Below are 27346 nucleotides of genomic sequence, written 5' to 3'. Positions count from 1 at the left end.
TTTCTGTCGCGGGCGCTAGGCCTACCCACACAAGTGAGGTATCATTTTTATCGGGAGACTTTTGGGAACATAGATTAGCAAAACAAGTGTTATTGCCCCTTGTCTTTCTCTACATTTTTTCCTTCCAAATATAGGAGAGTGTGTAAAAAAGACATCTATTTGAGAAAAGCCCTGTAATTCACATGCTAGTATGGTCACCCCGGAATTCAGAGATGTGCAAATAACCACTGCTCCTCAACACCTTATCTTGTGCCCTTTTTGGAAATACAAAGGTTTTCTTGATAGCAATTTTTTACTCTTTATATTTCAGCAAATGAATTGCTGTATACCCGTTATAGAATGAAAACGCACGTCAGGGTGCAGCTCATTTATTGGCTCTGGGTTCCTCGGGTTCTTGATGAACCTACAAGCCCTATATATCCCCGCAACCAGAGGAGTCCAGCAGACGTAACGGTATATTGCTTTCGATAATCTGACATTGCAGGGAAAAGTTACAGAGTAAAACGTAGAGAAACATTTATGTTTTTTTCACCTAAATTTCAATATTTTTCTTTTTCAGTTGTTATTTTCTGTAGGAAACCCTTGTAGGACCTACACAAATGCCCCCTTGCTGAATTCAGAATTTTGTCTAGGTTTCCGAAATGTTTAGGTTTCTGGGATCCAGCATTGGTTTCATGCCCATTTCTGTCACTGACTGGAAGGAGGCTAAAAGCACAAAAAATTGCAAAAATGGGGTATGTCCCAGAAAAATGCCAAAATTGTGTTGAAAAATTGGGTTTTCTGATTCAAGTCTGCCTGTTCCTGAAAGCTGGGAAGCTGCTGAGTTTAGCACCGCAAACCCTTTGTTGATGCCATTTTCAGGGGAAAAACCACAAGCCTTCTTCTGCAGCCACTTTTTCCAATTTTTTTGAAAAAAACAAAATTTTCCCTGTATTTTGGCCAATTTCTTGGCCTCTTTCAGGGGAACACACAAAGTCTGGGTACCTCCAGAATCCCTAGGATGTTGGAAAAAAAGGACGCAAATTTGGCTTGGTTAGCTTATGTGGACAAAAAGTTATGCGGGCCTAAGCGCGAACTGCCCCAAATAGGCAAAAAAAGGCCTGGCACAGGAGGGGGAAAAGGCCTGGCAGCGAAGTGGTTAAATAAATGGTTTGCATTTTTACATTTGTATATTGAACATAGACTCCACTGAGTTTCTATGGGTGTTTAGATTTTTAGATTTTCACTTGAGGGACTGTTGTTCCGTTTATAAAAGACTTTGACCCCTGGTCCCTGAGTACCTGTGGGTTTCCCTTGTTCTTCAAAGTAATTTCTTAATAGGTATCATATCCAACTTGGGAATCTCCAAAACTTTTTCCTCTTCCTGAGTGGTGAGGACACCACTATCATCTAAGGGTTCAAATTGGCAAAGAAAGTCCCCCCCCAATCTCAATACACCTCCTGGAACTTCCTAGATATGTAAGTTTAGATTCTTGATTGAGGGAGACTCCAGATTTACACCACCGAGCCTGAGATACACATTGTATATATAAAGAGTTTAAAAGGCAGTGCTTAAAGCAACACATAGGATATCCGGGCAGGGCACCAAAACTTCTTTAACTTGACATAATACGCCAGTTTGCACCCAGGTTGTTAGACACCACCCCCCCAACCCCCATATGGACTACCCTTTCCAGTAGAGGTAGCTTCCATGCTAAAATATACGGACCTATCAGGAATATCAAGTTTAGATTCACGCTCTGCAACATTGCAAGACAGCACTGTGGAGGCAAAATGGGGCATTTTGGAGGTAGCAGCTCATGATGGGTCAAACCCTTTAAAGCAGTGGTTCCCAATCTGTGCGCCGCGGCTCGCTGGTGCGCCATCAAAACTAGCCAGGGGCGCTGCACACAGTTTGGGAACCACTGAGCTATTTATAGCCCTTGGGCCAGTTCGTACAAAATAAAACTACTCAGTTGTAGCAGCTCTTATTTAATTTTGTCCTTGAGCGCCCTCTGGTGGTTAAACACAACTAAAGGGATTCTACATTTCACAATATTTAAACAGTTATGTTATAACTACATAAAAATGAGACCTGCCCATTTTACTAGGGTTACGTCAACCAATATTTTCCCCTTACTAAAAAACCCTATGCATGCTGTAATTAAATAACTGTTACATTTTTATTTTTTACAGTTATATATAGAATTACAATACCTTCATTGGCGTCATCCCAATTCTTTTCAGGGAGAAAAATGGATGTACTCCCTAGGCCAGGCTTACATCCCCCACCCGCCAACAAAAAGTAACATAATGGGGAGCCGCAGCCAGTGGCCAATAGATCAAGGGAGCCGTGGGTCGAAAATGTTTGGGAACCACTGCCTTTAAAGCATCACTACTCCCCAGGAGAGGTGAAAAGGCAGATGCTCTTGAGAGAGGACAGCTAATTAGAACCTGTTGCTCATGGGTTGCATTAACAAGCTGGTGGGGACCTCCTGAGAAAAACCTAAAGCCAAGGGGCTCTTCCATCAATGGACTGGGACTCGTTACTCTAACGACATGTAACAGTGAGGATATCCCTCTTACCCCATCAAAAATGTGGGACCCCTGGTCAAGAGCCCTCTAGCTTTAATACCTTCAATAGACGCTATCCTTACGGGGCTCCCATCTGTGTTATTTGGGTCTCCATCCACCAAGCCACCACACTGCTCCAACCTTCCTCATGCCCGTTTGAGCTCCCCCATCAAAGGAATACCCTACATCCCAAAAACAAGTCAATCCACCTCATCCAGGCCATCAAACCGATTTTCAGTGGGAAGAGCAAAGCCATCAGCCCTGGGTACCTGATTCACATTTGCCTTGGGCAACTGAGCAATAGCACGGCTGCATGTCCCAAGGGCTGAGTGCCCAAACACCCTATAAAAGCTTGGTTTGTAGAAAAAACCCAATATTAGTAAAACCAAATTGAATTCCCTCCTTGGATTGCCAGGGGAGGCAAATAGCAACATATGTACAACATGTGGGGTCTTAAAATGTATAATAATACAGTCACCCTCAATAACCTTTGGGCCAGAACCCAGCCAACCAAAACAGGGAGTTAAACGAATTTCATCTGCTATAGAGAAGGAAAAGTTCCTTTGGTGGACCAGCCAGTTCAAACATTTATTAGTCAGCTCTCTCTGGTCTTCCTTCTTCCCCACTTGTAGCCCCAGGACTCCTGCAAGAATTACCACAAAAGGACATTAAACCGGTGGGAGGTCAAGAACCTGCTGTTCCTGGACCAAAGTCCGAGCTTTGACTCCTTGTTGTGAATCCCCCACACGATCTCCAGAACGAGCCAATGGTGCCCTCCTTGGCCAGGCAGTGACAGATCTATCAATTTCCTGCATGGAGGAACTCGGTGAAGTGCATTAAGCCCCAATAGCCATTTGTGCACATCGTGAAGCTGGAGACTAGGCTAGCCTTTAGGGGGGCTCTGGGCACGTTACTGATGTTGTGGCCCTCCTGGAAGTGCTGGCGAATGGATTCCGGGTCCCCTTCCACACAAACAGTGTCCCACGCAGTGGGAGGCTAAGCTGGCCTTTAGAGCACCCCTGGACATGTTACTGACATAGATGCCCTTCTAGCAGTGCTGGGGAATGTAGTCCGAGTCCCCCGCCACACAAACAGCGTCCCATGCAGCGGGAGGCTAAACTGGCCTTTTGAATGCCTCTGGGTGCGTTACTGACATTGCATCCCTCCTGAAAGTGCTGGAGAAAGTAGTTTGGGTCCCCTTCCACACAAACATCGTCCAGTGCGGTGAGAGACTAAGTTGGCCTTTAGAACACCTTCAGGCACATTACTGATGTCACGGACCTCCTGGCAGTGCTGAGGAATGTATTCCAGGTCCCCCTCCACACAAACAGATCTGTACGTAAATAGAGGGGGGATGCGTGGACCCCCCTCCTCAGGCTCCTAAGAGCCCCAACGACCACCACATCTGCAGAGGTTCATTAATACATTTGAGGGTGGCACATGGACCCCCATCCTCAGGCTCCTGGTAGCCCCAGGGACCATCACCTCATTGGGGCTTTAATAATAAATAGGAGGGGGGCCACATGGACCCCCCTCCTCAGGCTCTTGAGAGCCACAGGGACCAACACATCCCCCAGGTTTTAAAAGATATTTGGATGGGGGCCACACAGACTCCCTCCTTGACCCTAGAAGGCCCGGGGACCACCACCTCCCCAGGGCTAGAAATACAAAAGAAAGGGGGAGGGGCTTATGCAGCCCTCTTCCAGGCTGTTTGTGACCCCAGGGACCACCACCTACCCGGGGCTAGCCCTAAAGAACAAAGGAGGGGGACGCTTGCCTCTCCTCCTGAAGCCACTAATGACCCTGGATACCGCCACCCCCCAGGGTCGGCTCCCTGTCTCTTTAGATGCCCACCCTTAGGAGACAGCAGTTTCCTGTCGCTTGGTGGGAGCTATGACAGCTCCTGCCAGGCGACAGCAAACTGTAGGTCTGTTCCCAGCAGGCGGGAGCAGGAAAACTGCTCCCGCTTGCTGGGAATGGACTTTTCACAGATGAAAGGATTGCTCCTACATGCAGGGATCAGCATTTTTAGCTGCTCCCTGCATGCAGGAGGAATGCCGGCTCCCGCTGGAGGTGAGGAGTCACAATGGATCGCGGAGGCATTGAGGCTCCTCCTACGGTCCCCAGGCGAGATAAAAAACAGCACATCATACACAAAGAAGCACTTGCTAGTCAGGTTTTGAATGTACACGCACAAAGGCATAGAAATTCAGCTGTTGGATTTATTTCAAGTAACTATAACTCATGCCCTAAGATAAATATAACTCACACCCTCACAATGCACAGCTAATCACCCCACATATTACATCATTCACAACATCTTCTATGGCATCACTGATATTATCATTGAAATATTTGCAATAAAATTATTGATGAGAAAACTGTGCATGGTGGGGGCGCAAGTTATAGTTACCTTAGGGCATGAGTTATAGCTACTTGAAATACCTCTAACTGTAACAGCTGACTTTCTATGGTTTTGTGCATGTAGATTGAGAGTCCAACTATAACATCTCTTAGCCTTCATTTTTTCAGTGAATTTCTAAGGTTGTTTAAGTGCTAATTCCTAACTTGACCACCAACGTAACCTTTGTTTTTTTCAGAGAATATATAATATAATCAAAGTGCATACATATATTATGAATTTGATATTAAGGTGCACTACCAAGTCAAGATTGTGACTGACACTTTGAAGACAGGACCAGCTTTCAAACAACTTCACTCAGAACCCCTTATAATTGGTCTTCCATAGCTCCACTTGCGAGTCCAGTTAGGTAATGTGCTGCATTTCCCAATTCACATGACTGATGCACCGCAATAGAGCCACAAGGGAAGAGGCTGGTTCTCCGAAAATCAATTAAATATTTAAGTAAATACATTAGCTACTCACTAAATTCTAGTTCGTCTTCAAAGCAGTCATGATTACTGTTAGGGGACCTCACAACTCAGATCTCAAAACTGCTCTATGGGAATCATATGCTGAAATTAAGTTTTAAACTCTTCAACTGGACTTTCACTAGCAGCTCACTCCCTTGACATACTTTTGAAGATTAACTTGAGAAATAATGTGCCTATCTGAATCTTTGGAAAAAAATAATTGTATTTTCTCAAATAACTCCACAATAAGTTCAAGTATCGTACTTGCAGAATAGTAACACAAATTTCTGATAAGAAGAGTTTGCATATAATACCATGCCAAAAATAATTTTCCAGGCTCTTTAATCAATAGAACAAGTGCCAGTTGCGCTGCTTAGATGATTTACTCCTTAAACATGTTTTGTTTTAAACATTGCTTTCTGGGCCAGTATATGTTGGTCTCCAAGGTGACAATGCTGAGTAAAAAAGGCATACAAGTGCTTTTGATTTGCCTCCCTTACCAATTGGTGTAAGAACTTGTTGAAGGCGGCACGTTCTCGTTGGCTGCAGTGAGGCCCTTGCCAGGCAGAATGTGCCGCTCACGTCAGGGGTGGATGTTTACACTCAGGGCCTCATTTAGGAGGCAATAGTGGCACATTGCACCACAAGAGCATAATTTTTGTTTACGCTCCGTGGGGCAGTGTGCCAGACCATGTTTGCGTGGCTTTTCATGGACTTGTAAATATGGGCCCCTTTCGTGAATAACACTGTGCTAAAGGGGCATTCCATGGGTGTTTCTTGGGCTTTTGCCATACAACACCCATGGAACCCTAAGAAATCTGATGCATTCACAGATTTACACCTCAGGGCCTCATGGGTAACGTAAGAGTGACACAACAGGGATAAATATCTTTGTTTCTCCCAGTTTTCTTTTCTTTCTATGTGTGCTGCATTCTGCAGCACACAAAGAAAGAGGAAAACACCTCTTGTGATTGTTTTGTGCAGGAAGGCATCCTTTCCTGCACAAAAACAATCATAACCACAAAACAGGCACCCTCAAACCATAGTGCAAGGATACCTGCTTTGGTGCATGGCAGCAATTTGTGCAACAGTGCAGGGGGAGAGGACTGAAATGTACTGTATCTGGTAGATACTGTACATATCTGCCCTTTTCCTGTGGCGCAGGGCGGTGCAGCAAGACACTTTCTGCACCGCCCTGCACCACAGGCCTTGCAAATGAGGCCCTCACTGTATAACCTGCACTCATCCTTGAGTGGCTTAGCACTGAGCAGTCAGGCTTATCACAAAGGCAATATATAAAGCATTGGCACAGCAGTCTTACACAAATGCAATGAGCTTCACAAAAGAGACTTCACACTTTGTGTATGTAAAGAAGATTTGTATTCAACAGACATTATTTAACACGACATGTAATGTACATCATGTAATTTTGAGCATAAATCACATTTGGAAACAACACTAGCCATACTAGGCCCAAATCTGTTAAAACGACATCAGCAATATGTACACTTGGTCAGAAAATACTACTTGCCCTCCCAACACTCTCATGCGGTGCAAAACATTGTCAGCCCACTACCAACCCTTGCAATTATTCCAATTCAATACCACACAATTATTGGGTGTACCCCGGTTCACAACTGTAGCAGCAATGTGTACACACAGCTATTTGCAGCCCAGTCACTCCCACACACTCACTCCACACCACTATGCAAGGCCATGGATATCAGGGAGGCTCGTATAGCATGCACTCGCATGCACTTGCTCCCAGCATCCTAATGTGGTGCACTGATATCCGTCAGGTCAGTGGTCACCGTACTTGAATACCCCGTGGGCCCAAACCCTCCTCCACCCTTAAACCAACCCCTTCTAACCCACCCCCACAGCTGTAGATGACAAAAACCTTTCCCTGGGTAATAGGCCGATTGCAGCCAGAGTCACACTTAATCAGGGTCCTGGGGGAAAGGTGGGGGGAAAAGGAGATACCAAGATGTTCAGGCAGCAGTCAGCAAATAGAGGTTTGACCCCCCCACACTCAGGAAGTTCACTCAAAGATATCTGCACCGTGCATTCTGGCACAGGCCCTATACTGCAAAGCCCGGGGAGAGGGTCACTGCATGACACATGACACTTAAAACAGCGCCAAGCCGGGCACTCCTATACACAAATCTGTTCCTCCGCACCCCTCTGAAAATGGGGCACAATGTCTGGTGTGCGATGACTTGAGTCACACCAGACAATTCCAATTGCACATGAAGAGTTACCAATTCAATACCTCCCTGAAATAAGGCACAATATCTGGTGCATGATGATTTGAACCGCAGCAGCCAATCCCGGTCACACATGAAGATTTACCAATTCCATGCATCCCTGGGATGAGGCACAACATCTGGTGCATGATGGCTTGAGTTGCAGCAGACAATTTCATTCACACACAGAGATCTACCTAATCCGTACGTCTCTGGAATGAGGCACAACGTCTGGTGCACAATGACTTGAGTCGCACAAGACAATTCCAGTCAAACACAGAGAGCGCAAGTTCAGTGATGCCAAATGAGGTAGAATGCAGCACTACTCCGGTTACATCCCAAGCGCTGAAGGTAGCAACCTGTGAATCAGAAAGTGCACGCAATGAGCCTGAGTCAGAGTGTTTCATAAGAGAAATGTGGCACAGTCAACAAATCTGACTACACAGGGTCCTGCAATCGATGAATCCGCTCCCCAACAAGACACTTATGTATGTTGAGGTGCCACAATGCAGGGCCACATTCCTTGAATACAGGCCGTTCCTTTGGGGCACCACACCAGGCAATCTGGTCTCCAGGTACAATACTTGGTTCCACGCTCGCACCACTGCTACCAGATGTGATCGAGAAGATGACGTAGACGCTTATGAGGGCATCGTTATCCAGATGTCACAGGTAAAAGTTATAGGTCCCTCACAGGAGGTCTTTCATGTTCCAGAGACCTCCACGAAAGAACATGGGGCAAGCCAACAATCCCTTTGAGAGCACATGTCGGGGTGCCACACAACAGCGGCAATCAGCCCAGGCCAGTCATGATTCAGAAAGGGTGCACAGTCCCTTCCATTGGCAGCAATTACTCCATATGCACAACAGATTCCTCTGACAGTGTACACCACGCAGTCCAGTACCTCCGGTCCTGCGTCCTCACAAGCGTATCTCTAGTTTGCTGCAGTGTGGCACCAGCAGTTATACTATGGTGTGCCTTTGAAGTTGGGGGTAGTTGAGAGGGTTCCCCTTTGAGCCACAGATGTCTCCCCTAAATTTTAGCACTGCCTGCCATGGGACGTGGAATGCAGATCTTCATCTTCAGTGGGGACATGAGCTGGCTCGGAGAGGCCACATGTCAAAACCTCTCCCGCCTAAGTCAAGTCATGTTTAAAAGACACACCGGGGGTCATTCTGACCCCGGCGGTCCTCGGCGGTAGCTCCGCCAACAGGCTGGCGGTGCTCCGCCGGGCATTCTGACCGCGGCGGTACAGCCGCGGCCAGAAACGGAAAGCTTGCTGCGCCGCCATGGGGATTCCGACCCCCTCACCGCCATCCTGTTCCCGGCGGTTCCGCCCGCCAGGAACAGGATGGCGGTGAGGGGTGTCGTGGGGCCCCTGGGGGCCCCTGCAGTGCCCATGCTCAGCAGACACTGAAATTCGCGACGGGTGCCACTGCACCCGTCGCACATCCTCCACTCCGCCGGCTCCATTCGGAGCCGGCATCCTCATGGAGGGGTGTTTCCCACTGGGCTGGCGGGCGGCCTTTTGGCGGTCCTAACTTGACCACCCACGTAACCTTTGTTTTTTTCAGAGAATATATAATATAATCAAAGTGCATACATATATTATGAATTTGATATTAAGGTGCACTACCAAGTCAAGATTGTGACTGACACTTTGAAGACAGGACCAGCTTTCAAACAACTTCACTGAGAACCCCTTATAATTGGTCTTCCATAGCTCCACTTGCGAGTCCAGTTAGGTAATGTGCTGCATTTCCCAATTCACATGACTGATGCACCGTGTTGGACTTTTGCTTATGCAGGGTCATCCCCAGTCTTTTTTCGCCTCCTGCCTCCTATTTTTTTCTGACATGTTGCTGTTGGCTTTTCAACTCTGAGCACTTTACCACTGCTAACCAGTGCTAAAGTGCATATGCTCTCCTGTTTAAATTGTATGTAAGTGGTTTATCCATGATTGGCATATTTGATTTACTGGTAAGTCCCTAGTAAGGTGCACTAGAGGTGCCAGGGCCTGTAACTCAAATGCTACTAGTGGGCCTGCAGCACTGGTTGTGCCACCCACATAAGTAGCTCTGTAATCATGTCTCAGACCTGCCACTGCAGTGTCTGTATGTGTATTTTTACACTGTAAATTCGACTTGGCAAGTGTACCCACTTGCCAAGCCTAAACCTTCCCTTTCCTTACATGTAAGGCACCCCTAAGGTAGGCCCTAGGTAGCCCCAAGGGCAGGGTGCAGTGTATGGATAAGGTAGGACATATAGTAATGTGGTTTATATGTCCTGACAGTGAAAATACTGCCAATTTCGTTTTCACTGTTGCAAGGTCTGTCTCTCTCTCATAGGATACTATGGGGGCTACCTTTAAATATGATTAAAGTGTAGATTCCCCTAGAGAGTAGATGGACATGTGGAGTTTGGGATCCCTGAACTCACAATTTAAAAATACATCTTTTAGTAAAGTTGATTTTAAGATTGTGCGTGTGGAAATGCCACTTTTAGAAAGTGAGCATTTTCTTGCTTAAACCATTCTGTGACTCTGCCTTGTTTGTGGATTCCCTGTCTGGGTCAGTTTGACAGTTGGGTTGTTTGTCACCTCACACCAGACAGTGACACAAAGGGAGCTGGGGTGTGATCTGCATTTCCTGATTAGCTATCTCTGCTAGGAGGGAGGGGTGGAGTGGTCACTCTCATCTGAAAGGACTGTGCCTGCCTCTGACAATGCTGTCTCCAGCCCCCTGGTGTGTGTCTGAGGCCTTGCCTGGGCAAGGCAGGATTTCACAAGAAGGTGTGAGTCCCCTTTGAAGAAAGGTGACTTCAAAGACTAAAATGGGTATAAGAAGGGCACCCAAACTTACAAACTTTAGAAACACTTCTGGAACCAAGAGGAACCCCTGCCTGGAGAAGAGCTGATAGCTGAGGAAAAAGTGCTGCCCTGCCTGTGACTGTGCTTTGTGGAGCTTTCCTGCAGTGCTGCTTCTGCCAGAGTAAGAGGGCAAAGACTGGACTTTGTGTGCCTTCCATCTTGAAGAAGAAATCTCCAAGGGCTTGATGTAGAGCTTGCCTCCTGTTGTTGAAGTCTCAGGGATAGCAAAGACTTCTTCCTGCCAGCACCTGGAGTCTCTGGAGAGACCCCTACTCTGCTCTGTGGTGCCCTTCCAGTTCCTGGGACCCTGAAAGGAGAGGCTGGCAGCCTAAGGACAAAAATACACGCACCGAGCGCCGTGCGGAGAAAAGATCGACGCGAATCCGATCGCGGCTGAGAAAACGACGCGACGCCGGTTCCGCAGCTGAGAAACGACGCCGCAGGAAACGCGACCGAAAAACCGACGCCCGGAGCAGGAGAAACGACGCGCAGCATCGCTGACGGAGGCTGAGAGATCACACCCTGCGCCGCGGGACTTTCGGATCGTCGTGTGGCTGGCTTTTTCAACACGCACCGCCGTGCCGAGTTGTTTTCGACGCACACAGCCGTGCAGGGTTACTTTCGACGCACACCGCCCGTGCGGGGTTATTTTTGACGCAAACCAGGTACATTTTCACGCTAGCAGCGCTAGTGTGGTGTTACAACTACCTAAAGACTCTTTTTATTTTAAACCTTTAAAAAAATCATAACTTGACTTGTGTATGTTGGATTTTTTGTCGTTTTGGTCTTGTTTTGTCTAGATAAATATTTCCTATTTTTCTAAACTGGTGTTGTGTCATTTTGTAGTGTTTTCATTGAGTTACTGTGTGTGTTGGTACAAATACTTTACACCTAGCACTCTGAGGTTAAGCCTACTGCTCTGCCAAGCTACCAAGGGGGTAAGCAGGGGTTAGCTGAGGGTGATTCTCTTTTATCCTAACTAGAGTGAGGGTCCTTGCTTGAACAGGGGGTAACCGGACTGTCAACCAAAGACCCCATTTCTAACACACCGCAATAGAGCCACAAGGGAAGAGGCTGGTTCTCCGAAAATCAATTAAATATTTAAGTAAATACATTAGCTACTCACTAAATTCTAGTTCGTCTTCAAAGCAGTCATGATTACTGTTAGGGGACCTCACAACTCAGATCTCAAAACTGCTCTATGGGAATCATATGCTGAAATTAAGTTTTAAACTCTTCAACTGGACTTTCACTAGCAGCTCATTCCCTTGACATACTTTTGAAGATTAACTTGAGAAATAATGTGCCTATCTGAATCTTTGGAAAAAAATAATTGTATTTTCTCAAATAACTCCACAATAAGTTCAAGTATCGTACTTGCAGAATAGTAACACAAATTTCTGATAAGAAGAGTTTGCATATAATACCATGCCAAAAATAATTTTTCAGGCTCTTTAATCAATAGAACAAGTGCCAGTTGCGCTGCTTAGATGATTTACTCCTTAAACATGTTTTGTTTTAAACATTGCTTTCTGGGCCAGTATATGTTGGTCTCCAAGGTGACAATGCTGAGTAGAAAAGGCATACAAGTGCTTTTGATTTGCCTCCCTTACCAATTGGTGTAAGAACTTGTTGAAGGCGGCACGTTCTCGTTGGCTGCAGTGAGGCCCTTGCCAGGCAGAATGTGCCGCTCACGTCAGGGGTGGATGTTTACACTCAGGGCCTCATTTAGGAGGCAATAGTGGCACATTGCACCACAAGAGCATAATTTTTGTTTACGCTCCGTGGGGCAGTGTGCCAGCCCATGTTTGCGTGGCTTTTCATGGACTTGTAAATATGGGCCCCTTTCGTGAATAACACTGTGCTAAAGGGGCATTCCATGGGTGTTTCTTGGGCTTTTGCCATACAACACCCATGGAACCCTAAGAAATCTGATGCATTCACAGATTTACACCTCAGGGCCTCATGGGTAACGTAAGAGTGACACAACAGGGATAAATATCTTTGTTTCTCCCAGTTTTCTTTTCTTTCTATGTGTGCTGCATTCTGCAGCACACAAAGAAAGAGGAAAACACCTCTTGTGATTGTTTTGTGCAGGAAGGCATCCTTTCCTGCACAAAAACAATCATAACCACAAAACAGGCACCCTCAAACCATAGTGCAAGGATACCTGCTTTGGTGCATGGCAGCAATTTGTGCAACAGTGCAGGGGGAGAGGACTGAAATGTACTGTATCTGGTAGATACTGTACATATCTGCCCTTTTCCTGTGGCGCAGGGCGGTGCAGCAAGACACTTTCTGCACCGCCCTGCACCACAGGCCTTGCAAATGAGGCCCTCACTGTATAACCTGCACTCATCCTTGAGTGGCTTAGCACTGAGCAGTCAGGCTTATCACAAAGGCAATATATAAAGCATTGGCACAGCAGTCTTACACAAATGCAATGAGCTTCACAAAAGAGACTTCACACTTTGTGTATGTAAAGAAGATTTGTATTCAACAGACATTATTTAACACGACATGTAATGTACATCATGTAATTTTGAGCATAAATCACATTTGGAAACAACACTAGCCATACTAGGCCCAAATCTGTTAAAACGACATCAGCAATATGTACACTTGGTCAGAAAATACTACTTGCCCTCCCAACACTCTCATGCGGTGCAAAACATTATCAGCCCACTACCAACCCTTGCAATTATTCCAATTCAATACCACACAATTATTGGGTGTACCCCGGTTCACAACTGTAGCAGCAATGTGTACACACAGCTATTTGCAGCCCTTTAAAATAGCCTTGTTGACATAGGCCACAAGGGCAAAAACCAATGTCAACCATGATAATTTTTTGGTAACTAAACAGCGTGAATGGCAGCAATTGATCACAGACAGTCACTCCCACACACTCACTCCACACCACTATGCAAGGCCATGGATATCAGGGAGGCTCGTATAGCATGCACTCGCTCCCAGCATCCTAATGTGGTGCACTGATATCCGTCAGGTCAGTGGTCACCGTACTTGAATACCCCGTGGGCCCAAACCCTCCTCCACCCTTAAACCAACCCCTTCTAACCCACCCCCACAGCTGTAGATGACAAAAACCTTTCCCTGGGTAATAGGCCGATTGCAGCCAGAGTCACACTTAATCAGGGTCCTGGGGGAAAGGTGGGGGGAAAAGGAGATACCAAGATGTTCAGGCAGCAGTCAGCAAATAGAGGTTTGACCCCCCCACACTCAGGAAGTTCACTCAAAGATATCTGCACCGTGCATTCCGGCACAGGCCCTATACTGCAAAGCCCGGGGACAGGGTCACTGCATGACACATGACACTTAAAACAGCGCCAAGCCGGGCACTCCTATACACAAATCTGTTCCTCCGCACCCCTCTGAAAATGGGGCACAATGTCTGGTGTGCGATGACTTGAGTCACACCAGACAATTCCAATTGCACATGAAGAGTTACCAATTCAATACCTCCCTGAAATAAGGCACAATATCTGGTGCATGATGATTTGAACCGCAGCAGCCAATCCCGGTCACACATGAAGATTTACCAATTCCATGCATCCCTGGGATGAGGCACAACATCTGGTGCATGATGGCTTGAGTTGCAGCAGACAATTTCATTCACACGCAGAGATCTACCTAATCCGTACGTCTCTGGAATGAGGCACAACGTCTGGTGCACAATGACTTGAGTCGCACGAGACAATTCCAGTCAAACACAGAGAGCGCAAGTTCAGTGATGCCAAATGAGGTAGAATGCAGCACTACTCTGGTTACATCCCAAGCGCTGAAGGTAGCAACCTGTGAATCAGAAAGTGCACGCAATGAGCCTGAGTCAGAGTGTTTCATAAGAGAAATGTGGCACAGTCAACAAATCTAACTACACAGGGTCCTGCAATCGGTGAATCCGCTCCCCAACAAGACACTTATGTATGTTGAGGTGCCACAATGCAGGGCCACATTCCTTGAATACAGGCCGTTCCTTTGGGGCACCACACCAGGCAATCTGGTCTCCAGGTACAATACTTGGTTCCACGCTCGCACCACTGCTACCAGATGTGATCGAGAAGATGACGTGGACGCTTATGAGGGCATCGTTATCCAGATGTCACAGGTAAAAGTTATAGGTCCCTCACAGGAGGTCTTTCATGTTCCAGAGACCTCCACGAAAGAACATGGGGCAAGCCAACAATCCCTTTGAGAGCACATGTCGGGGTGCCACACAACAGCGGCAATCAGCCCAGGCCAGTCATGATTCAGAAAGGGTGCACAGTCCCTTCCATTGGCAGCAATTACTCCATATGCACAACAGATTCCTCTGACAGTGTACACCACGCAGTCCAGTACCTCCGGTCCTGCGTCCTCACAAGCGTATCTCTAGTTTGCTGCAGTGTGGCACCAGCAGTTATACTATGGTGTGCCTTTGAAGTTGGGGGTAGTTGAGAGGGTTCCCCTTTGAGCCACAGATGTCTCCCCTAAATTTTAGCTCTGCCTGCCATGGGACGTGGAATGCAGATCTTCATCTTCAGTGGGGACATGAGCTGGCTCGGAGAGGCCACATGTCAAAACCTCTCCCTCCTAAGTCAAGTCATGTTTAAAAGACACACCGGGGGTCATTCTGACCCCGGCGGTCAAGGACCGCCGGGGCCGGGGTCGGCGGTAGCTCCGCCAACAGGCTGGCGGTGCTCCGCCGGGCATTCTGACCGCGGCGGTACAGCCGCGGCCAGAAACGGAAAGCTTGCTGCGCCGCCATGGGGATTCCGACCCCCTCACCGCCATCCTGTTCCCGGCGGTTCCGCCCGCCAGGAACAGGATGGCGGTGAGGGGTGTCGTGGGGCCCCTGGGGGCCCCTGCAGTGCCCATGCTCAGCAGACACTGAAATTCGCGACGGGTGCCACTGCACCCGTCGCACATCCTCCACTCCGCCGGCTCCATTCGGAGCCGGCATCCTCATGGAGGGGTGTTTCCCACTGGGCTGGCGGGCGGCCTTTTGGCGGTCCTAACTTGACCACCCACGTAACCTTTGTTTTTTTCAGAGAATATATAATATAATCAAAGTGCATACATATATTATGAATTTGATATTAAGGTGCACTACCAAGTCAAGATTGTGACTGACACTTTGAAGACAGGACCAGCTTTCAAACAACTTCAATCAGAACCCCTTATAATTGGTCTTCCATAGCTCCACTTGCGAGTCCAGTTAGGTAATGTGCTGCATTTCCCAATTCACATGACTGATGCACCGCAATAGAGCCACAAGGGAAGAGGCTGGTTCTCCGAAAATCAATTAAATATTTAAGTAAATACATTAGCTACTCACTAAATTCTAGTTCGTCTTCAAAGCAGTCATGATTACTGTTAGGGGACCTCACAACTCAGATCTCAAAACTGCTCTATGGGAATCATATGCTGAAATTAAGTTTTAAACTCTTCAACTGGACTTTCACTAGCAGCTCACTCCCTTGACATACTTTTGAAGATTAACTTGAGAAATAATGTGCCTATCTGAATCTTTGGAAAAAAATAATTGTATTTTCTCAAATAACTCCACAATAAGTTCAAGTATCGTACTTGCAGAATAGTAACACAAATTTCTGATAAGAAGAGTTTGCATATAATACCATGCCAAAAATAATTTTCCAGGCTCTTTAATCAATAGAACAAGTGCCAGTTGCGCTGCTTAGATGATTTACTCCTTAAACATGTTTTGTTTTAAACATTGCTTTCTGGGCCAGTATATGTTGGTCTCCAAGGTGACAATGCTGAGTAGAAAAGGCATACAAGTGCTTTTGATTTGCCTCCCTTACCAATTGGTGTAAGAACTTGTTGAAGGCGGCACGTTCTCGTTGGCTGCAGTGAGGCCCTTGCCAGGCAGAATGTGCCGCTCACGTCAGGGGTGGATGTTTACACTCAGGGCCTCATTTAGGAGGCAATAGTGGCACATTGCACCACAAGAGCATAATTTTTGTTTACGCTCCGTGGGGCAGTGTGCCAGCCCATGTTTGCGTGGCTTTTCATGGACTTGTAAATATGGGCCCCTTTCGTGAATAACACTGTGCTAAAGGGGCATTCCATGGGTGTTTCTTGGGCTTTTGCCATACAACACCCATGGAACCCTAAGAAATCTGATGCATTCACAGATTTACACCTCAGGGCCTCATGGGTAACGTAAGAGTGACACAACAGGGATAAATATCTTTGTTTCTCCCAGTTTTCTTTTCTTTCTATGTGTGCTGCATTCTGCAGCACACAAAGAAAGAGGAAAACACCTCTTGTGATTGTTTTGTGCAGGAAGGCATCCTTTCCTGCACAAAAACAATCATAACCACAAAACAGGCACCCTCAAACCATAGTGCAAGGATACCTGCTTTGGTGCATGGCAGCAATTTGTGCAACAGTGCAGGGGGAGAGGACTGAAATGTACTGTATCTGGTAGATACTGTACATATCTGCCCTTTTCCTGTGGCGCAGGGCGGTGCAGCAAGACACTTTCTGCACCGCCCTGCACCACAGGCCTTGCAAATGAGGCCCTCACTGTATAACCTGCACTCATCCTTGAGTGGCTTAGCACTGAGTAGTCAGGCTTATCACAAAGGCAATATATAAAGCATTGGCACAGCAGTCTTACACAAATGCAATGAGCTTCACAAAAGAGACTTCACACTTTGTGTATGTAAAGAAGATTTGTATTCAACAGACATTATTTAACACGACATGTAATGTACATCATGTAATTTTGAGCATAAATCACATTTGGAAACAACACTAGCCATACTAGGCCCAAATCTGTTAAAACGACATCAGCAATATGTACACTTGGTCAGAAAATACTACTTGCCCTCCCAACACTCTCATGCGGTGCAAAACATTGTCAGCCCACTACCAACCCTTGCAATTATTCCAATTCAATACCACACAATTATTGGGTGTACCCCGGTTCACAACTGTAGCAGCAATGTGTACACACAGCTATTTGCAGCCCTTTAAAATAGCCTTGTTGACCTAGGCCACAAGGGCAAAAACCAATGTCAACCATGATAATTTTTTGGTAACTAAACAGCGTGAATGGCAGCAATTGATCACAGACAGTCACTCCCACACACTCACTCCACACCACTATGCAAGGCCATGGATATCAGGGAGGCTCGTATAGCATGCACTCGCATGCACTTGCTCCCAGCACCCTAATGTGGTGCACTGATATCCGTCAGGTCAGTGGTCACCGTACTTGAATACCCCGTGGGCCCAAACCCTCCTCCACCCTTCAACCAACCCCTTCTAACCCACCCCCACAGCTGTAGATGACAAAAACCTTTCCCTGGGTAATAGGCCGATTGCAGCCAGAGTCACACTTAATCAGGGTCCTGGGGGAAAGGTGGGGGGAAAAGGAGATACCAAGATGTTCAGGCAGCAGTCAGCAAATAGAGGTTTGACCCCCCCACACTCAGGAAGTTCACTCAAAGATATCTGCACCGTGCATTCCGGCACAGGCCCTATACTGCAAAGCCCGGGGAGAGGGTCACTGCATGACACATGACACTTAAAACAGCGCCAAGCCGGGCACTCCTATACACAAATCTGTTCCTCCGCACCCCTCTGAAAATGGGGCACAATGTCTGGTGTGCGATGACTTGAGTCACACCAGACAATTCCAATTGCACATGAAGAGTTACCAATTCAATACCTCCCTGAAATAAGGCACAATATCTGGTGCATGATGATTTGAACCGCAGCAGCCAATCCCGGTCACACATGAAGATTTACCAATTCCATGCATCCCTGGGATGAGGCACAACATCTGGTGCATGATGGCTTGAGTTGCAGCAGACAATTTCATTCACACGCAGAGATCTACCTAATCCGTACGTCTCTGGAATGAGGCACAACGTCTGGTGCACAATGACTTGAGTCGCACGAGACAATTCCAGTCAAACACAGAGAGCGCAAGTTCAGTGATGCCAAATGAGGTAGAATGCAGCACTACTCTGGTTACATCCCAAGCGCTGAAGGTAGCAACCTGTGAATCAGAAAGTGCACGCAATGAGCCTGAGTCAGAGTGTTTCATAAGAGAAATGTGGCACAGTCAACAAATCTGACTACACAGGGTCCTGCAATCGGTGAATCCGCTCCCCAACAAGACACTTATGTATGTTGAGGTGCCACAATGCAGGGCCACATTCCTTGAATACAGGCCGTTCCTTTGGGGCACCACACCAGGCAATCTGGTCTCCAGGTACAATACTTGGTTCCACGCTCGCACCACTGCTACCAGATGTGATCGAGAAGATGACGTGGACGCTTATGAGGGCATCGTTATCCAGATGTCACAGGTAAAAGTTATAGGTCCCTCACAGGAGGTCTTTCATGTTCCAGAGACCTCCACGAAAGAACATGGGGCAAGCCAACAATCCCTTTGAGAGCACATGTCGGGGTGCCACACAACAGCGGCAATCAGCCCAGGCCAGTCATGATTCAGAAAGGGTGCACAGTCCCTTCCATTGGCAGCAATTACTCCATATGCACAACAGATTCCTCTGACAGTGTACACCACGCAGTCCAGTACCTCCGGTCCTGCGTCCTCACAAGCGTATCTCTAGTTTGCTGCAGTGTGGCACCAGCAGTTATACTATGGTGTGCCTTTGAAGTTGGGGGTAGTTGAGAGGGTTCCCCTTTGAGCCACAGATGTCTCCCCTAAATTTTAGCACTGCCTGCCATGGGACGTGGAATGCAGATCTTCATCTTCAGTGGGGACATGAGCTGGCTCGGAGAGGCCACATGTCAAAACCTCTCCCTCCTAAGTCAAGTCATGTTTAAAAGACACACCGGGGGTCATTCTGACCCCGGCGGTCAAGGACCGCCGGGGCCGGGGTCGGCGGTAGCTCCGCCAACAGGCTGGCTGTGCTCCGCCGGGCATTCCGCGGCCAGAAACGGAAAGCTTGCTGCGCCGCCATGGGGATTCCGACCCCCTCACCGCCATCCTGTTCCCGGCGGTTCCGCCCGCCAGGAACAGGATGGCGGTGAGGGGTGTCGTGGGGCCCCTGGGGGCCCCTGCAGTGCCCATGCTCAGCAGATACTGAAATTCGCGATGGGTGCCACTGCACCCGTCGCACATCCTCCACTCCGCCGGCTCCATTCGGAGCCGGCATCCTCATGGAGGGGTGTTTCCCACTGGGCTGACGGGCGGCCTTTTGGCGGTCGCCCGCCAGCCCAGTGGGAAACCCAGAATACCTGCGGCGGTCTTTTGACCGCGCAGCGGTATTCTGGCGGTTCCCTCCAGGCGGGCGGCTCCCACCGCCCGCCGGGGTCAGAATGACCCCCACCGTGTTTTAGGGCAGAGAAGTGCACACTTTCTAGAAGTGGCATTTCTGTTATTATTGACTAAACCACCTTTACCATAGGAAGGGGACCGTCTGGACAATTTCAGTGATAAGAAACATTATGAGGCTGTTCCACAGCAATCAACTATTTCATTTAGGAGTAATTGTAAATGTTCCTTGTGTTAACCTATGGGCAGAGCATTCCTCACATGGGTATTTCTAACTCCCTGGTCATACATGTCCTTGCACACACACAAGCCTGCCAAGGGCAGGCTTAACACATCGTTAAGAACACCATTGGTGCGAGTGCCCACACACAGGCCTGCTATGACAAGCGGATACATAAGAAGTGCCCCAAGGCCACTAAGAGAGAATCAGCAAAACCTGTGGGAAAAAGCTAAAAGGTTTGGGGAACCACTACCTCAGCATGTCAGGTCTAACAGTCCCCATTAAAAACCAGCCTTAAGTGTATTTGACAGCTTCTGGATTTCAACTCATCCTTGCTCCACTGCCATGTGCAGATGTGCAAGTGCAAATACACTTTTAATCATGTATTATTATTTACATTCCCATTATTAAAAAGGTATGGGATGCATGACACAACCACAGACATCGTACAAAGTGATAGCACCGTCCAAGAAAGGTTTTAGAAGTGAGAGAAAACTTAGTATTTGAGCATATAGCAAAAGATAGGGAGTAGAAGAAAGACAAACATTGAAATAAACCATTACAGTCATAGAAAAAAGCACAAAAAATGACAAGAATGGAGAGGAGGCACACACAGGGAAGGGGGCTCAAGTCAGTATGTAGGTGAAGATAAAGGAGGCACAGAGGCATATAGAAGAGTTCCAGTGAAGTAAGACCATGCACAGAATAAAAGGCCAAAAAACTAAAATTTGATACATGAATGCACACTAATAACGCCCTAACAATGACAATCATGGGTAAGCCAGTTCATCAGTGGCTTACTTGGATTAGATTTCTGCATTAAAGAAGAATAAAATGCTCAGAGGTGAACAGACCCGAACTAAACAAGGGCACTGAACAAAGGGTGAGGGTTACTGGCAAAGAAGCAAGAAAACACAGACAACTGACTTCTTCAGAGACATAGTGGGCAATGAACATGCGCATGTGACTCAAGGGACAACGGAACAGTTACTGGCTAATAACAACCAACACAGAAAGTCAACACTTAGAAAACTGATAAAAGAGGAGGACTGGAGAACAAGAAACAGGCATCTCTACTGAAAGCACGGGCAAAGACAATATTACAAGAATACTCAAGTCAAACAAGAAAGCTGATACAACCCAGAATCGGTAATGGGAAACAAAAACACCAACATACACATTACGGGAGATGAACGGATAACTAAGGAGACAGAACTGTAGGACACGAACCAAAAGACATAAAGAGGATAACTTAGCCTTTGATATATAAGGTACGAAGATGGAAGTCTGGACATATGCACAAACACCCTACCCAGAAAGTCATCGCAAAAGTTGTTCTTTAGAAATACCACATAAAAATTCAGAATATTGGAAAATCAGACACGGAAATTCTATTCCGGAGTGCAGATTTACTGCAGCATTCTGATTTTTTTCTCTCAGGATTTCAAATGACCCCTTGTAACCTTATTTCTACGGGTATTTCTCCCATTCCCAGCCACTTTCTCCATGTTGTGCATTTTTTCCTGTCGAAATATTGACATAGAAAACCCCAAGGGATCAGTTTTCATGCAGTATTTGTAATAAGTACTAATATGAGCACAACACTCCAGTTTCAATGTATAGAATAATTACAGTAGCGTACTAAGAGCCTATGTCTGACACAGTTTCCCACTAAACTGATAGCACCTCTCAACAAAACTATTCAGATTTCAGTGTATGATAGAAACCTTCAACCGCTTTTGGAAAGGTATCCTTAAAGTACCAGGAGAGCTGGATGTCCTTTTTTATGGCCTATCTGTACCCTTTAGATGTCAAATAAGAAGTAACAATATGGAAGGAGGTTGTCAGAGACTGAAGTCAATTTTGTGCATGTCTCTGTGCCATCAAATGGCCGATTCGAACCCCTCACGTGTGGACGGTGTTCAGGTGGCGTGGTGCGCCCCTGGCTCTCTAATGTGTCTCCTCTGCTGGTTAATGCGAGTGGCAGGCGCACGCGCACCGCAGGGCGGCATTTCACTGGTGCATCTCTGATGCTATTAATAGAAACCCCTTTCACTGGCGGAATGCGTCTCCTGAAAGGAAATAAACGCCAGGCGTACAACTCAGTGAAGGCGAGGAGAGAAGACACAGGATGGGTGACCTGGGGTCACTGTGCCCTCACAGCATGAAATGCGCACGTGAAGGGCCCTAGACTAAAAGTACATGCCAGATAAGAAAGATGCCAGCACACCATCAGCGCTGGCAATAAACGCTGTGCCGGATAATTGCCAATCCCACTAGGGAAAGATTGAGCAATGTTCGAACAGCTGTGCTGCATAAAGAAATCTTGTGCATGGAAACCCTCGCGTTTTTCACAGATAGCTTGAGAAGAGAACTCCAGGCGGCTGTGCGCTTGGGTAAAGTAGAATGGCAATGGAAGAAAATCATTGCATTTCCTCGAACATGTTGCCGTGCAACGTGAGCATCGAAGTAGCATTTCTGATTTTGTTTTAATCAAAAGTAATCTCTCATATATGAAATTTAGAGGAAAGAGTGATGGGAAATGTTTTCGGGGTGAAGTGAATTTGTGCGCTTCCTTGCCGGTGCTGAAGGGAGGTGTGTGTAGTCTACACTGCTGTGCCCTTGAGCCGCCCACATCTTCGACCCCTGCGGTTTGTTTACATACCGGTCGGTTCAGGACCCTGGACAGCTCTTTCTGCTTCTCGCCTGCTCAGAAAAACCATCGCGCGCCACTGCAGCCTCGGCGTGCGTCGTCTGCCGCACACTTCCCGCATAGTGCCAGAGTCTCCTCTGCAAAGCAGCCACCGACAGCCCTCCGCTTTTCGGCTGTCGCTCTGCAGGGACTGGATGTCCCATAGCAGCTATATTCTGCCGTAGATAAGAACCATAGTCTCGGCATCTAAAGGGCATAGCGATCCATTCGAGCAACTGTTCACCTGTGGAATGAGGTCTAAGTTCCTATCATTAGGTGTACTTTCAAGTTCCCGTAAATATGGCATACTGAAATCACTTCTTGAATGCAACATGGGGATGCGCACCCCTAATGATAGGGAAACAAGCACTATCAGCATTATTCACGCCGAATAAAGCAAAGTGTAATTATATATCAACCAAAATGTGCTCTATGGGGAGCCAGAAATTGAGCTATGTAGCTGATGCGTATAAGTCACTTTCTAACTTTAAGATAAACACTAAATGAATCGGAACAAAGAAGTACTGAAACACTGCATTGACTAGATGTGTATGTATAACATCAGCAAGCCACACGGAGAGAAAGTACAGAGATGTCTGAAGTTGTCATTGCAGGCAAAGATAGATAGATAGATAGATAGATAGATAGATAGATAGATAGATAGATAGATAGATAGATAGATAGATAGATAGATAGACTGAACATTGCTGTTCAGTGCACAGTTAGGAAGTGTCCGATCAACTCCCCCCACCCCTTCCACCCATGCTGCAGTGTGCTCCTTGGCTGTGCCGTGTGTGAAAGATTCCCCCCGTCCTACCTCAGTGCTCTCGGACTCCGCCATTTTCCTCCTCAGGAGCAGGCAGCGGGAGGAGTGCTTCATTCCCATAAGAGCTAGGCGAGGAGCGCTTCAAATTTCTGAAAACAAAACCGGCAATCTCCGTATTGCAGTCTTGAGGGAATCCCTTTTTGAATTGGACTTTGTCTCATAAAACAACGATACAATCTCGTCTACGGGGAAGGTAACTGCTCGCAGACGTTAGGAAAAGAAGATGCAGCAACTGAGCGGACCAAGTGCTGCGCCTGAAAAATGATCTTTCAGGAAAGTATAAAAAAGAAAGAAAATCAAATAAGCATTGAGCCGGTGTGTGCACTCATCGGTTCGCGATCTCAGGCAAGAGACGGAGGATCTCTGAAAAGCAAACAATATGCAATAAAAGCATTGCCCGGTGCTCCCTTATTATTTCTCACGGGGAAACTTGGCTTCTAAGAATAGAGCTGGCTTATTGCAGAGCAGCGCCCCATCCTTCCCCCTCTCAATCGCGCGTTAGATGTGGTGCAGCGTGAGCCGTCTCTGAACTCTCTCCGCAGCCTCTGTCTTTGAGAGGGGAGCGGGCAACTTTTCTTCTGTCACAAGCCCCGCTTTCTTGTTCCTCGCTGCCAGAGCACCAGAGCCGGCGCGAGATCGATTTTCTGGGTCAGGCTATCAACTCTTTCAGCTTGTTTTTAATGTTGTGAAGGTTGTGAAGACGTTTAGTTGAGAAGGAGCGAGAGAGGAAAGTGTAGTGCTGGGCAGAGAGAGGCAGGGGGAAAAAGGTCCATATGCAGAGAAATGTATCACTCTCGCCCCTGCCTGTGTGTGTGAGAGAGACAGAAAGAGACCAAACGACAGAGAGAGTGAGATAGACAGGTGGACTGGTTTGCCTATCTCAACGACGGAGTGTTAGAAGATGACTGAAAAGGAGAACGAGTTAGAAAAAAGGGCAGAGACAAACTGGGGCACTAGGAGAGATAGGGAAAGGGGGCAAAAAGGGAGCAGGCTGAGAAGCATCAAATGACGAGAGAAACAAAAAGAGACGGAGTGAAAAACAGGAAAAAGAGTGAACAAGAAAGTTAAAAGCAAAAGGCCTTAGGGCCATATGTACAAACACATTTTCCCATTGACACAGAATGGGAAAAACCCTTTGCTACATCTGGCCCTTAGTCACTCGGGGATTATCAGACATAAGCGTAGCCAAAAATGCCTTCATGTACTCCAACCAGGAATTAACAAAAAGAGTCCTGGCACGCATCTATGTATTTACTACTGTGCATTTCTCCACTGCGGTAGTAAAGCCCACTCAAGGGAAGACGGCATTCCAAGGAGTGATCTGCCTTGGGAGCGCTCACAAACATGTACTGTTATGGGCATTCCCAAACACCCATCTAAACCTCTCCCACCCTGGAAATGGTCAGAGATTAACCCCCTTCAAGGACTAAAGAGGGGAACAGATTGTTCTGACCATTTACCCCCTGGAAATAATCAATGATTAACTCCCCTTCCAAGATGGGAGTGAAGGACGGCTTACTCCCTCATCTTGGAGGTGTAGAGCAAGGGCTTTTTCCAAAGGGAAAATGTTTTTCAAGTGGGCAAAAAATGTGTGTTCACAAGGGACTGCAAAAGTGTACGCTATGTAGGATTCTGCAGAGGGGACTAGGACTGCACAGGCTATGTCACATGCCATTTCCAGAAGTATGCATGGAACCCTGCCATGGACACAGCTTTTCAGGCGTACTTCAGGAACCTTATATAGAGAAAAACATAAGATCTCAGATATGTGATCTTCCACCCATATAATGTTCATTTATGAATAGGGGCCAGAGAGAGGAATCAAGATAGGAAGACCCAGATGAGGAGAGATGTTTCTCACTGGACAGATCAGCTGTAGACCAGTTATTTTTATATGATGCACACTGCTCCTCTGATAGGAAAGTTCTATAAAAGTTCCAACATTAGACAAACTTCCCAGTGATGAGATCCAGAGTGCTCGGTCCTTTTGAAAAACTGTCCAGAGGCACTATACACATGAATGCACTTCCTTCCCAGCATCTCAAAGGTCTACAAGGTACTGCTAAACTAATAATAAAGTACTAACAACAGGTTTTTAAAAACAAAATTGTACTGGTACGACTAGGACAAGCACAAGGACTCTCATGAGTTAGCAATGCTTTGACCCCTACACATCAATACGCTCCTTTGAAAACAACAAATGTCAGAGGCAGTGGTGTTCATCAATCACATTTCTTGATCAATTCTTTGTTATTATGTCATTGTTCAGGTGTCCAGCTTGATGATGGCCCAAATCAATCAATATTTGTTTTCAAATCTTCTTTAAAATGCCAACATGTTTTTGTGACAAATGTTGTCAAATCAAAAGGCAAGCGATTTTTTAAAATCCAATTCCCATTTTTCTTTCACTTACTTTCATCAATTCGTCTAATGTTTCTTCACAAGAAAGGCCCCCTTTATATAGTGTGCAGTAATACCGGCACCTCAAGTTATACATTTCTGAGTGCAGTAATACTGTACTTAGAAAAGTATGCCCTGAGAAAATGGCGAAATTACTTGTGGGAATCAGTGTTTTTGTACAGATTCCCGGATATTTGTCCTCATTTGCGGTACATTTCACCAAAATATTTGGCCTACTATGAGCAGGTAAGATGTCCTAGTGAAAATCTTGTGAGTCTGTATTCCTTTGAAACTTGGAAATCCTAATTAGACCAGTAGCTCCTGTTGAGAGCCTAATTCTCTTAATTATTGCAATTATCATGAAACATTTAACCAGTTAGCATGTGCCCTTCTATGAAGCAAGTGACACCAAGCATTGTATTCACTTACTTACCATTAAAAAGTCCTGCAGACAAAATTGCATAGCGATACATGAGCGACTGTGCAACCCTTAGTAAATCTAGGTCAAATGTGTTAGTGCATTTTGAAAAGTTGAGGTTTCGTCTTGCACTAGCTATTGCTGCAGCGTCACAAAATCCTAGCTAATACTTTAAACTGAATATTGGATTTTGTGCAAGAGGTCAATGGATCGACACGACAATGCGATTGAGGGGATGTCAATAATGAATAATGTAATCATTAACAATAATCAATACATTCAAAGATCTGGGCCATAAACAATAACCACACCAGTTTATTAAGAAGATTTGTAAAATTATTTCCCTAGATTAACAATGCTAATGTCACGAAAATAACTCTCAAGCAGAAATGATAAGCATATAGAATCAATAGTGGCTGGTTAGAACATCTTATATATTTGAGTTTAATCAAAACAATTAAGCAATTATGCAAAAAATCTCAAGTATCATAACACTGATTAATAACACTAGGATTGGCAACAAAGGTAAAGTATACATTAGTACAATCAATCAAAGTGTCAATATGAATCATGAGCATGTGAAGGTACATTCCCTCACTAACCACAAATTAATATTAACATGTTGGACTTAGGTCTGTCATGAACAACTACGCGGAAAATGTTTCCAGTGTTAAGCGCCACACACAAATGAAGAACGCTGCTTCCCTACTCTCATACCATTGGAGTACACCCACTCTTTCTAAACTCTACTGGAGTACATCCACTCCTTCTGAACTCATATCATCTCAGTCATTTGCAAATTAGCTTAAGATGTGCAAGCAAACATCACCTCACTCAATTCAACCAAACACCACTAGAAACATACCTTTCAACCTAGAGGGTCTCCAAGAACTGGGGAAAGTCACTCAAGGCAACTAGCAACTCATCTTATCAGATCCCTATAACGTTTCAGAAAAGTCAACAAATC

At 46.3% G+C, this 27346-nt stretch overlaps 1 protein-coding gene across 1 annotated transcript in view; it reads right to left on the bottom strand.

Annotated features, from left to right (window-relative positions):
• PRMT8 (protein arginine methyltransferase 8) overlaps positions 1–24240 on the bottom strand; it is an 880536-nt gene extending 856296 nt beyond the window's left edge. The window contains exon 1 of the mRNA XM_069230053.1: positions 23553–24240. Within this exon, the coding sequence (XP_069086154.1) occupies positions 23553–23621 (69 nt within the window). The 5' untranslated portion in view covers positions 23622–24240. The remainder of the gene's footprint in view (positions 1–23552) is intronic.
• Between the last annotated feature and the right edge of the window lie 3106 nt (positions 24241–27346).

Source organism: Pleurodeles waltl, chromosome 4_1, assembly GCF_031143425.1.
Source record: "Pleurodeles waltl isolate 20211129_DDA chromosome 4_1, aPleWal1.hap1.20221129, whole genome shotgun sequence".
Taxonomy (NCBI): domain Eukaryota; kingdom Metazoa; phylum Chordata; class Amphibia; order Caudata; family Salamandridae; genus Pleurodeles; species Pleurodeles waltl.
Note: the sequence above shows the minus strand (reverse complement) of the source record. Positions and strands in the feature narration are given on the sequence as shown.